This window comes from Odontesthes bonariensis, chromosome 10 (genome assembly GCF_027942865.1).
Source record: "Odontesthes bonariensis isolate fOdoBon6 chromosome 10, fOdoBon6.hap1, whole genome shotgun sequence".
Classification (NCBI taxonomy): Eukaryota; Metazoa; Chordata; class Actinopteri; order Atheriniformes; family Atherinopsidae; genus Odontesthes; species Odontesthes bonariensis.
The window spans coordinates 14,236,791-14,249,815 of NC_134515.1; the positions used below are offsets into that span (position 1 = coordinate 14,236,791).

General features: G+C 38.6%; 1 protein-coding gene across 1 annotated transcript in view; it reads right to left on the reverse strand.

Annotated features, from left to right (window-relative positions):
• cacna1db (calcium channel, voltage-dependent, L type, alpha 1D subunit, b) overlaps window positions 1-13,025 on the reverse strand; it is an 82,607-nt gene that overhangs the window by 14,652 nt on the left and 54,930 nt on the right. The window contains exons 10-33 of the mRNA XM_075476358.1: window positions 12,437-12,524; window positions 12,238-12,264; window positions 11,737-11,897; window positions 11,404-11,629; window positions 9,887-10,094; window positions 9,578-9,698; window positions 9,266-9,380; window positions 9,066-9,126; window positions 8,854-8,914; window positions 8,015-8,156; window positions 7,681-7,810; window positions 6,970-7,029; window positions 6,822-6,881; window positions 5,484-5,590; window positions 4,883-4,970; window positions 4,605-4,712; window positions 4,411-4,463; window positions 4,151-4,297; window positions 3,804-4,005; window positions 3,461-3,619; window positions 3,225-3,335; window positions 2,792-2,869; window positions 1,940-2,023; window positions 702-743 (exon numbers count right to left, since the gene is read on the reverse strand). Coding sequence (XP_075332473.1) covers window positions 702-743; window positions 1,940-2,023; window positions 2,792-2,869; window positions 3,225-3,335; window positions 3,461-3,619; window positions 3,804-4,005; window positions 4,151-4,297; window positions 4,411-4,463; window positions 4,605-4,712; window positions 4,883-4,970; window positions 5,484-5,590; window positions 6,822-6,881; window positions 6,970-7,029; window positions 7,681-7,810; window positions 8,015-8,156; window positions 8,854-8,914; window positions 9,066-9,126; window positions 9,266-9,380; window positions 9,578-9,698; window positions 9,887-10,094; window positions 11,404-11,629; window positions 11,737-11,897; window positions 12,238-12,264; window positions 12,437-12,524 — 2,639 coding nt within the window. The remainder of the gene's footprint in view (window positions 1-701; window positions 744-1,939; window positions 2,024-2,791; window positions 2,870-3,224; window positions 3,336-3,460; window positions 3,620-3,803; window positions 4,006-4,150; window positions 4,298-4,410; window positions 4,464-4,604; window positions 4,713-4,882; window positions 4,971-5,483; window positions 5,591-6,821; window positions 6,882-6,969; window positions 7,030-7,680; window positions 7,811-8,014; window positions 8,157-8,853; window positions 8,915-9,065; window positions 9,127-9,265; window positions 9,381-9,577; window positions 9,699-9,886; window positions 10,095-11,403; window positions 11,630-11,736; window positions 11,898-12,237; window positions 12,265-12,436; window positions 12,525-13,025) is intronic.

Consider the following 13,025-nt stretch of genomic DNA (forward strand, 5'->3'; position numbering starts at 1 on the left):
CGTTCATGTAGTCTGTCATACATGCATTCTTTCAATAGTCATCAATGAGTCAGATTAGCTGGCAAGCAACATAAGATTCGATTCAGAAATGCCACTGAAAAACCTATGTTGTCAACAAACATCTTTATGATAACAACAACCAATATACATGCAGAGAAGTCGTGTCCTGAACTCCATGCTGTTAACAGATCTGGACAACTGACAACAGGAAGAATACGCCAAAGATTAGTCAGTCGACAAACACGTTCTTTTTATGCCTGATACAAAAACAAAGATGGAGATTTATCTGCCTTGTAACATGACGCATGCACCTTTAACAAGAAAAGTAAAGACAGGGCAGTTCAATGTCCAAACAAAGTTGGTAATCTGACAGCAACCAAAAAAAAACAGTGTTATCTAATCCTTTGTGTCATGCCATGCCTCCAAGCAAGACGGGGGAAAAAAAGACGGGAGGTTAGAACTTGTGCCAAAATGCAACAAACCAGAGAGATTCAAAACAAGACTTTGACAAACATTCACAGTTCAAAGACAAACCCTCATAATTTACTGGAAAATTATCAGAAGCTCTGGTAAAAAAGCATCTCAGTGTTTTCAATAGTAACTCAGCAACAGTGTCTCTAGAAAAAACGCAGATGCTTTGATTTTCGGATGATAACAGAGGGGTGATGGTCTTGAATAAAAGAGAGGGGGTTGATTCTTACCCCTGGCTCCACTATCACCTTGACAACAGGAATGGCTGCCGACTTGAAACCAAAAGCCTAAAGTTAATCGGTTGTACAGTACAGGTATACAGCATCAAACCATTCACAGGTTGGTGCTGCTGCTAACATCACATGTCGTGACTACCTTTGTTTCATTCAGCATCTTATATAAAACAAACACAGAGGCATCTTCATTTAAAAATGTTCAAATGTTCAATTTACCTGCAAGAACATCATCAACAGCATAAAACCTCCCATGCAAAAGATTTACCACGTGCTCTCGGAGGTAACATCAAATATATGGTGCATGCACACAAAGAAAACAGGGAATTCACCGATTTTCTTTGTAAAATCTCAGAAAGTCCAACCATCTTCTTGCTCTTTCACTAAATACATTGTAAGAAACGGCAACTTTTTTGTAAAATTTCTTTAGCAGACGCCCAAATATTTTCCCTAAAAAAATGTGAATGTTCAAGTTGTAGAACCAGATGGCATAACTTCTACCATAAAGAGCAGACATGCTCCAAAGAAATTTTACTGGTTCCTCAGATCAGCTCATAATATCTAAGGATTCATTCTGTATTGAATTCTTCTCTAAAGTTTAAAGGCTTACAGTGAGTAGTTCAAACATTCACTCAAAACATTTCAGGACAAATATCTTGACATATACCAGCTGGCAAAAAGCATGAATTGAGAGATTAAAAGTAAGACTCATGATCACATGCAATACAATAAGACAATGCTGCATTCAAAGACAAGTTCTCCAAAACAACCAAATGGCTCACAATTGATCTAATTCTTTTAATGTTTTATCAACTCTTTTTTTTTAAAAAAGAGGGTTTTATAGATAAATAAAATAAAATTGGATGAAGTTAAGTTCTATTGTTAGTGGTTTATCTAAAAAAAAAAACTGTGTGTTTGAAGGTTTTCATTTACACTAATGTGGAATATTAGATATTAAAAAACTGCAACAAATGTGACATGCACCCATCATCTTTTATTTGGTTTAATTGAATAAGTGGTTATTTTAATGTGTGTCATCATGCTATCAAAAGCTAGTGTAACAAAAAGCAATTGACTAACATATTTCCCCATCATTAAAATGGTTTACTGGGGTTTTAAAGAACTATAATAGACACATAAAAGGGAAAGTTGTGATCTTGAATGCAGCCCTGATGCTACAGCAAGGCACTCTTGTAGGGAACAAACAGTAAGACGTATGATAAATGATTACTTACATTGATTTCAGTGATGGCAATGTCAACCACGCTACCCACAACAATTAAGGCATCAAACGTGTTCCATGCATCAGCAAAATAGTTCTGCAAGCACAGGCAACAAAGAGACACAGAAAAGAAGAAGAATAGGGACAACAAAGCAAAGAGGAAGAGGAGGTAGAAAAAAGAAAAAACTGTGAAAGACAGACATCGAAGTACATCAACAAGTTGAGCTTTAATATGAAAGAGTAAGGAAGTCAGTCTTCTTACATTTCAGTAAATTTGTTTTGTAGATTTGTTTAGATGAATTATGAAATGATCAGGGCAGACTTTAAAGAAATGATTGGCAGTGCTTTTTAGTTACACTGTTACTGTTCAGTTGCATGGTGCTTATAAATCAAATTATAGCTGATTGGTTCTAAGATTGCTGTGGTGAAATCTTAGAACCCATCAGCTATAATTTGATAATTCATCCTCTGGATACTACAGAGAATGTTTTGGGACTTCCTGAGTAGCCAGAGGATATCTAGAAAATGGGTTTTCAAACAAAAATAAAAAGAATCTAAATATACAATTGTCAGAAATGATTGGGTTTCAAGATTGTGTTCCAATACTTTTGCTTTCCAGACTGACTTTAAGTTACATGCAGCAAAGTTAAATGTTGTTGGGGAATACAACTTGGACAGTAGTAAACTATAAACGGAAACTAGAATGTTCCCTTCATGAAATTCTTGCCCATTCTTGAAGATAAGATAAGACAGGAAAGAAAGAAAGGAGGAAAGATGTGAGGTATGGAAAAAAAAGAAAATGGCAGCAGCAGTGGGCGAGCAGGAAGCGGGATCGACGGAGTTGTACATAACGACGTCCGTCTACCTGGCTGAGTATGATGTCGACTACACTGCCAATCACCACCAGAGCGTCGAAGACATTCCAGGCGTCGCCGACATAGCCCTGAACATGGTGCCATACACAGCCAGCGGGAGCAAAGGGGGAAGGGGTAGGAGATAGGGAAATGTAGGAAAGCATAGAAGGTAGAGAGGTTATAGTGGGAAGTGATGGTGGGTGACGACAGGAAATCAGTGGAAGAGGAGTCAGCCACCGAGCAAGAGGGGAAGTAGGAGTGACAGCAAGGCTGAGGGCTTGAAAGGAAAAATGTAACTATTTGGGGATACTATGCAAAGGGAAATGGTTTAAGGAGCTTAGGATTTCTATACATAAATCTGCTTATCATTTGCTTGAACACTGCAAATATTGCAGAATTTTCAACTTCTGAGAGACAAAATATTGGAGAAGAGATGAGACTCACTCTGGGTTTGAATGCGATGAGCTTGAGTATCATCTCCACAGTGAAAACACCAGTGAAGACCATGTTGAGGATGTCCATGGCATAGTTAAACAGATGTGACTGGCCATGGTGCTGAAAAGACACAAGTTGAAAGATTAAGCACAGGTACATGCATTAAACATGTATAAATATTTATGTGCAGTAGTGATCTCACAATGTTTAATAGGAAGAGGGTGAATCCTCCTAAGAGAACTTACCTGAATGGCCAGACACAGAGTGTTGAGGATGATTAGGACAAACATGACGTACTCAAAGCCGGTGGAGTTAACCACATACCAGAACTTGTACTGGTAGGGGTTTTTAGGAATGTAGCGTCGCAGAGGACGAGCTTTAAGTGCATACTCCACACACTGACGCTGAGGTGGTGAAACAGAGAAAAAGAGACAAACAGATGCATCAACAAGCACAGTATGTAAAACACTGATCACTCGATTTCTTCATGCTTTCTGAGGAATGTCCTTACTGGATTTCAGCACAAGAGGAGTTGATCTTAAATATTGTAAAAATAAAAGCACACAAAAAAATACAAGACCGCTCTACCTGGTTCTTGTCCAGCTCGCAGTTCTTGTACTCCTTCTCCCCCTGCTCCTGAAAGGTAACAATCACAAAACCGACGAAGATGTTCATCATGAAGAAGGCGATGATGATGATATAGATGATGAAGAAGATGGAGATCTCGATCCGGTAGTTGTAGATAGGGCCCATGTTCTCCCTGTTAGAGTCAATGGCCTTGTATAACAAACTGTAGAGACACAAAACAAAGAGAAAGTCAAGATTCATATCGACTCAAAAAGTTGCCTTTGCTTCACCCATTAAGACATGATGAAACATATGAGCATGTAGTATTCAATGCAATAAATTCCACCTCAGATAAAGACAATACATACGTGGGCCACCCTTCAAAAGTGGAAACGGTGAAAAGAGCCATCATGGCCATGAGGACATTGTCAAAGTTAAAGTCACTGTTGTACCAGATCCTCTCCTTAACCATCGGCAACGCTGTGTCCCCATTGTTGTAGAGAATGTATGTACCCCTAGGGTTTAAAAAGGACTTTTAGCCACATACTGTATAACCTCACGCATGGAAAGACACACATATACGCTGCTGACAAAAGATGTAAACCTGGATGGAATGAAATCAACTCACTTGCACTCCTCTGGGCTCGACTTTGCATCATCGGTGCAGCGATAGAATTTACCCTTTTTAAAAAACAAAAAGCACCACAGATACATTTAGTACAAAACCCTACACTTCTTTACAAACGTTTTTTTTTTAACATAGAAGAAGCAGTTCATTTGTCACTCTGTTACTTTACTGTATATTGCTCTTTGCTCTTGTACCTTGAAAAGCTGAACTCCGATACAAGCAAACATAAACTGCAGCAGCGTGGTGACGATCATGATATTGCCAATGGTCCTGATAGCCACGAATACGCACTGCACCACATGCTGCAAAAAGTACAGTGATACAAACCATTAAAACAAATATAAAGATCTGCATCAGAAGCAAAGCCATAATCTTGCTCAAATATTCCAAATTCTCAGGGAGAAACGGCCACATTCACATGTTCAGACACACAGACACTGTATGTCGCAATATATCATTGTATTGTCCTGACCTTGAGTCCTTTGGCTCTGTTGATGGCCCTGAGTGGACGAAGAACTCGCAAAACACGAAGAATCTTCACCACTGAGATGGCAGAGGACCTGAGGAAGACAGTGAAACACACCAATGGATCCACTTATTCTGCGCGAATGTTGCCATAGAAATCTTTTGTGTTCAACATTTTTTGATTTGCATTTTGAACATTTAATACCAGTGAATACTTATCTCCTGGAATCTCCACTAGTTGCTTGGCAACAGTCTTACACATATCCCATAGTAAAATCTCAACATGTTGCTTTCACACTTACGTTTATGTGAGGTTTAAAACTAATAAAGTTTAAGAGTTTCAGATGAACTATTCGGTAAATCCTATTTCTATCTATTTTCATAGTTAGGGTCAGTCATTAGAGAAGCGACGGCTTCGTCTAACTAGTGAATACACATATTCCTGAAAATGTAATATCTTTGAATTATGACCTTACCCATTCAGAAACATTAGGAAGGTTTCTATTTAAACATGTTTTTTGTTATAAACGGATTTCAATCTATCAATGATACAGTTCACCAAAACATTAAAAAAAACATTCACTGCGGAGAGATGAAATAATACGTACTGAATGCCGAAGGAGACCAGAGACACGCCAACAACCAGCAGGTCTAATAAGTTGAAATAGTTCCTACAGAATGCCCCCTTATGAAGGAACGCTCCAAACGCTGTCATCTGGACAGACAAAAAAACAACCGTTAAGACTCTGCCATCTTAAAGACAAATAGACAGCGGAGCAGCTTTGAATCAGGCTTTAATGAGATTTAAACTTACACAAAAAATAATTAAATTCCAGTATTACGTTTCAGAACACTGATTTACGCCAAAGAGCATTGTTAAAATTTGTATCGTCTTCCTGTACTGTATATCCATCATCATTTACATTTGATATTGTATTTCAGTTTCCATGTTAAATTGCAGCTCTCATGATCCAACTTTGAAATGAAGTGGTCATGTGGACATTCTTTAGGTATCACAGGGACAAACTGGTTAACAGAATAGCCCCTCTGAAGCAACATTTTAACAATCAGTTCTGTATTCTGTACAAACAGACAAGGCTGGATTCACGAAGACATAAATGCAAAACGCATACACTGTTTATATACACACATAATGCAAAATCTTAACACAGGACAAAAAGTCATTACACTCATTGCCAAAGAAGATTTAGCTATAACGAGCACCACGGGGCCTAAAATCCTCTGAAAGGTTTTTAATCTTGTGCTATAAATGAGATTTACCTGATGCAGACATGCAGCAAGCAGCGGGGTAAAGGAGAGGACTGAACAGTATGACATGAAAATTATTTAGGAATTTAGTGGATTTCGTCAAGCACAATCTTTGGAGGGTCACTGGCCAAAACAGGCTTCTCATTTGTGCGTGTTGTGTCCCACTAGGCAGTGAGATCCATGTGAGTAAAGATTCACCTATCCAAAACCCAGAGATTAAATTTAAACATCTTTGAAAGTAGAATTTTAAAAAATTTAGTTGTTGAAAATATCCAAATGTATTTATCAATGCTAAAATAGATTTTTTTTTTTTTAAGTTTTTGCAAGATTTCAAAGTCAATAGTCTTTTTTTTATCTTATAAACCTGAAAAAAGCTGTAATGATCGTGAATAACCAAAGAAGAGGTTGCACTCTGGAGAGCATTGGTCCATTAACTGGCAAGGGTGAAAAGGGAAAGTGGGTCTTGATGGAAAAGTGACTGACAATATATATGTGTATATATATACTATAAAAAAACGCATGATCTCCACGTTGATAGTTTGTCTATGACAAAAAAACAAGCAGGAGGCCATTTTGACCAAAAATAGATACAAGAATGAAGGGAGGACGGATGAGTGCAGCAAGCTCGGAAGTGGAGGGTTGTTGCTGAGGCAATGCATAAGTCATTTTTTGTTTACCTTAATAAGGATCTCAAATGTAAACATACTAGTGAAGACATAGTCTGCATAGCCTAGGATCTGAGGAAGCAATCAGAGTGACATAAGCACGCAGGGTTACTGAAGCTCTACCCAAAACAGCACAACACAGCATGAACAGGACATTTACCTTCAACAGGATCTCAACAGTAAAGATTGCGGTGAAAGCATAGTCAAAATAACCAAGTATCTGCAAAAAGCAATGCACAAGTTCAAGTCATTCCAGAATAACAGCACAGTGAGTGATCTATCAGATACTTCAAGTTGTAGATATTGTAAGGCTTAATCACAGTTGATACAGAAACTAATTCCTAAATAGAAAAGCTGCACTAGGCAATATTTGTCATGTTACATAGTTACATAGTTTCTTATATAGTCTTTAAATAGTGCAGCTTGTTTTGCTAAGTAGAAATGCAACTATTCATATCCAACATCACAGCAATGTTCAGTATGTGGAATACAGGAGTGGATTAATTTAGTTAAGAAGACACAAGATTCTGATGCAGTATTCTGTGGAACAACATAATTAATCACACATATTCTCTACTATGAGAATGCTGTCCATGCATTTTGTTTTTCTACTACAGTTTAAAGACAGTTCCTCTCCTTTGAAGTCATGACAGTGTAACTGTTAAGCATCGTGTACATCACTAACAGACTGAGAATGAAGCAGCTACATGAGGTTCAGCCATCACTCCCACCTGCTCTTTCCCTACTGTGACGTGAAAATGTACTCTATGAAAATAGATTGATTGTCAGCTACAGTCAGTCAATTTAGCCCTCCTAATGTTTGAGTAACTGTGGAATTGCCCTTACGGACAGTTAGTGGTTGTTTACGTACAATATTGCGAGCGGAGAAGTTGCGTATGGGGTCCTCAGCAGCCAGAGACACGGAGCTGAGCATGATGAAGACCAGAATGAGGTTGGTGAAGATCTGGTGGTTGATAAGCTTATGGCAGAAAACACGAAACCTGCAAAAATAAAAGGTAAAAAGACTAAGTAGACAGATGAAGATGAGACTAGTTTTACTACACAGGTTTAAAGATGAGCTTTATGTCACTGCTATTTCTGATTGGACTGATTTTGGTTGTTTGTGGAGTTTCTGTCACACTGAGCTGATGACCGGCTCCTGTTTCTCTTTGCTGATAACACCAAACAGCATGCGTCAGACTCACGGGTTGGTGCTGCTGAAGATAAAGAAAGCGCTGCCCTCTGGGATTGGTTGAGTCTTTTCTTTGATGCTGAATTCAGAGATCCGCTGAGGGCGAGGCCCTAAGGGGACTTCTGGGAGGTTCTCATTATCGCCATCATTACCCTCTGAAAAACATTTGTTCCAATTTCATAACAGTGCTTTAGTATCAGTGGTTTACGGATACTCGCAGTACAAAAACAGAGAGTCTGATCTTACATTTGTGTCAATTTATCATGTGTCTTTTCATTCTCTCCTAATTATTTAAATGTTTGGTTTACTTTAGGTATTTGAATTCAGCACATGCTCTGAAATGCCATAAACGGTTTCAAAGTTTGCCTATATGAAATGGATTAAACAAAGATTACTTTTCCAAGATTTTAGTGCATAGCTGTTTGAATATTGAGATTCATGAATGACATTTATTAGATTTTCTGTAATGTTTTTGTGTTTATGTCACTTAATATAAAATGGAGATTTAAAGGCTGTACTACACAATGATATGGAGATGAAGTATACGGCATATCTATATTTGATGTCAGAAAAACAAATCACTGTTTTACTTTTCCCATAAAAATTCTATTTTTTGTTGACCTCTGTTCTGCATGTTGTCTTTAAATACAGCAACATTTCTTGGAGTTCATTCATGCTTATTCATGCTTAGCAAAGTCTTCCCCATCTTTCAACTCAGCTATATCTGCTGAAATACCATAAAAATCATCCGTGTCCGACTGTTCTCGTTGTTCAGGGTTTCTTGCCAGTTGCAGAAACATAAATCTATCAGAGTAAATGTACATAAAGTGTGTGTATCTCAAGTGACTTTACCTGGAGAGTCAATGACAGGATTCGCCTCTTTGTCACCTTCTAGCAAGGCTTCTGTCGGCACCTACACAAGGTGAACATGTTTAACGTTCTAAACATGTATATTTACTGAGATAAAAATGAAAACAACAGTATGGTTTAACCACTGAAAAGTATCATTTGATAGCACAATTTACATGATTTATGCAGAGAACTAGAGCTAATTTGTCTTTTACCTTGGTCTCACCATCCTTTGCTTCAGTTATTTCAACTCTCTTCTTATGTATGCTTGCTTCCCTGTTGGCGACAGATAAAACATGAACTAACAAACAAAACAAGAGGCCACTCGAATTTTCCTGCAAGGAAAACTGCGGGTGACAAATAGACAAAAAAGAAAAACACAGTAATCCAAATATGATGGTGTCCTGAGCTATACTTGGCACTATTCTTCCTCTTTTTGGCCTCTTCTTCCTCCTTCTGTGCTGTGTTGAGGCTCTCTGCGTCTGCCAGGTTATCAACAGCGATGGCTAAGAAGACATTTAGCAGGATGTCTGATCATGCGAGTTAAAGAGAAAACATTGACCAACATGATGAAATCAAATCATTAAAACCCTCCTGGGCTTTGTACAAAAACAAAAACAAAACAAAAACTGTCTAAACTAAAACAGGACTTTTTCATCCACTTTATGTGTGCTTTTCGTGTATGGTGTGTGTGACAACGTGTGTGCCACTGTGCTTGGTAGGATACAGTTTCCACAGATGAAGAGGATGATGAAGTAAATGCAGACAACCATTCCAGAGGAGGCCGGACCACCGTATGCCATGATACCATCATACATCACGGTGTTCCAGTCTTCTCCTGTCAGGATCTGATAGACATTATGGACAGGGACCGTATTAGTCTTTTTTATTCATTACTATAGACGCTGGAATTAGATTATATCATTCTTACAAACACAACTCCCATTTCGCATTAATTAGAGCACATCATAACATGTCAGGCTCTACCCCCATTCAGCCTTGATCTCAGTTAAAGTGAATTACACAAAACACATACCTGAAACACAGTGAGCAGGGCCTGGGGGAAGTTATCAAAAGTGCTCCGTTTGGTCACGGTCTCATCGAAGTTGAACTTGCCCCCAAAGAGCTGCATGCCAAGCAGGGAGAAAATAATGATGAAGAGGAAGAGCAGCAGCAACAAGGAAGCGATGGACTTCATGGAGTTGAGCAGAGAGGCCACCAGGTTACTAAGTGATGCCCAATGACTGGAAAAGAGAAAATACAATTTAAACAGAAATTGCACACAAACTGTGATGTAATATCTCTTAAACAAGGCATTATTTTTGCAGTTTCCAGGTGTATCTTCCTCTCTTTTGTGTGTTGTAGGTGTGACATTCTTTTTTGTGGAAATCTTTTCCTGTTGATACAAAAGTTTTTCTCTGTTCTGTAGATTGCCTGCCTCTGTCCGCTGCTGCTGCTGCTGCCTCAGTTCAGTCGTCTGTCTGCCCGCCCGTCCGTCTGTTTTTCCTGTCATCAAGTACTGAAGTCTGGCTACACCTGTCCTGTGATCCCTGCGCTTTTCTTCAAGCACTTGTAAATGGAATCTTGTTCCAAGTTAACAGCCGTATCTTGTCTGCATTTAGGTGAAGCTTGACAAAACCTTGTGACAACATTTCCTGTCAGCAGGAAATGAGGAGGAGGTGTAGCAAAGGACCCCAGATGAAGTTGAACCAGAGAGACCAGGTGTCTGTGTTGGATCCCTCAGTTGTTTAAAAAGTGTGACAGCATCCACATAGTGACAGTTTGCTGTTCATAGGATTCCTCTCACGAGTAAATAACATTTTCTTTCTTTATGTGTTGAGAATGAATGACGCCTTTGTTAATTATTTTTGTCTGTGAACTACATCTTCTTCCCACAGTCAAAATAATGTGATTTTAGGTTAGTAGAATGATTTTGAACTGGCCGTGTGAGTATGAATCATATCTGTCTGTTAGTCCAGAAATGTCCAGTCCATGTCAGATGGGATCGGCTCCAACTCCAACAATTTCATTGATTCTGGCATTGGGATTTATTTGATTTTTATTTAATGTCACAACGTTACTTTGGTTTTTGTTCTTGATTCTATTTGTGCAGAACCCTGTGTCCTTGATGGCAAAGGTGCTAGATATAACAAGATTATCAATAATATCCCAATGAGCCATAGATGTGATTTCAACATAATGTGTAGTTGTAGCCCTAAATCTCCAAAACAGTTCAGTCCTTATCATTCAAACCTGGATTTTAGTGCTAACCTTTGGTTTGATTCTTGGTCATATTTCATTAGCATCAACAGAAATGAATTTGTTGTATGAATTATGGGCTTAATATGGAGCTACACAAGTTGTATGTTCACAACAAGATGCCTCCAGACATTGTAAAGGCAGCAGCTGAATACATAAACTTGAAAAATTGTAATGATTTAGCATGATTTAGGAGTAATAACCCCAACTATCTTACAGACAAATTAAGACTGGACCATTTACATGTCTTTTAGATGACTTTTCAACCTTAAAATGCTCAGTGGGACTGCTCACCGTGTAACTTTGAAGATTCTAAGGAGGCGTACGCAGCGGAAAACAGAGATGCCCAGAGGAGACATGATGGCAAGCTCCACCAGGATAGTCTCTACGATGCCTCCACACACCACAAAACAGTCAAAGCGGTTAAACAGGGACACAAAATAGGCCTGTAATCCCAAACTGTACATCTTCACCAGCATCTCCAAGGTGAACAAGGCCAGGAGAACTTTGTTGGCCACGTCTAGAGAGGAGAAGAGAGGAGAAGATTAAGTGTTTATTCTATCAAATATCTAACAGCATGAAAAAGTGTTTCACAATAACACTCAACATAAAGAAGAGAACAGATACCCTGTACTTCAGTCAGCCAGTCAGGCTGGTTGTAGTGCTCAGAGGAGATGGTGAGAGTGTTGAGGAACACCAAGATGATGACCAGCCAATAAAACGTCACAGATTTCACAGCTGCACGGCACTTCCTGCGGCAGAAACGGTTCCAACGTCGCCACTGACGACTGAGAGACAATCAGTTTTTCATATTTCAAGTTTCAAGTTGACTTTGATCAATTTAGATCTTTATTTCCATTTGATGACAAAGTTTTATATTTCACACATGCCTTTTGATTTGGTGAAATGAAAAAATAAAAATCCAACTGGATAAAAACTGGGGTATAGGGGAGGGTTTTCGACAAACACAGTGATGAATCTCTGGCGGTCAACAGGAGAAACACATACAGATGAATACTTATGGGATTCCAATCATTTTGATATGAGGGAATATCTGCCATGCAAGATGAGTTGAATTGATAAAAGGAAGAACATATCCACCATGCAGCATCACAGCACAGTACTAACCTGCACTTTGACTTAGTAATTTTTTGACTGGGGAGAATAGAAGATGAGGGAACTATTAATAAAGAGCAACAACAAGAGCAAATGTTAACCCTGCATTTGAGTGTGGTGGTCTACTGACTGTCAGTTACCAAGTGACAATGTTCTTGAAAAACTGTTAGTCAAGGAACTCTGACTGTTGTGTATATTACATCAGACTCACCAGAGTGGTCCACAGCATGGTGATTTTTCCTCCTCTCCAGTGCGATGGTCTGCGTTCACCGACTCTGTCTCACTCGGAGGCATGCTCGCTACAGAATCACACGCGCACACAAACACACGCACACACACAAATAAGTTAATGAAAACATTGAGAAGTTGTACGTTCCCTGAAAAATTGTTTCACCAAAAGGTCACTAGGGAGTATTACGCCTCATTTTAAGGGGCCTAAAGACCAAGTCAAACCACCAGAAAAAACAAAACGCAAGAAATGAAACTGAGAAAATTACAGCGTTTAGACAGAAAATTCTTTTCACATTCCGTAGCATTAGGATATTTGAGTTTTCGAAAAAAAAAGTGACTATATTCTATCTTGGATTAATCCCTAATTCTTTCAGCTATATTAAACAAGCTGTTTTATGAGTTCATCACTGCAGAAGAATTCATTTTCAAATTGTCTGCATGGATAAAATCCCAGTAAGTGCACGACGCTAGACTTGAATCGCACTGAATTCAATACTTTCTGATTTTAAAGGAAACTTTAATCCGTTGTAAAATTTCACTTGTATTATAATTTTTACTACCACTAACTG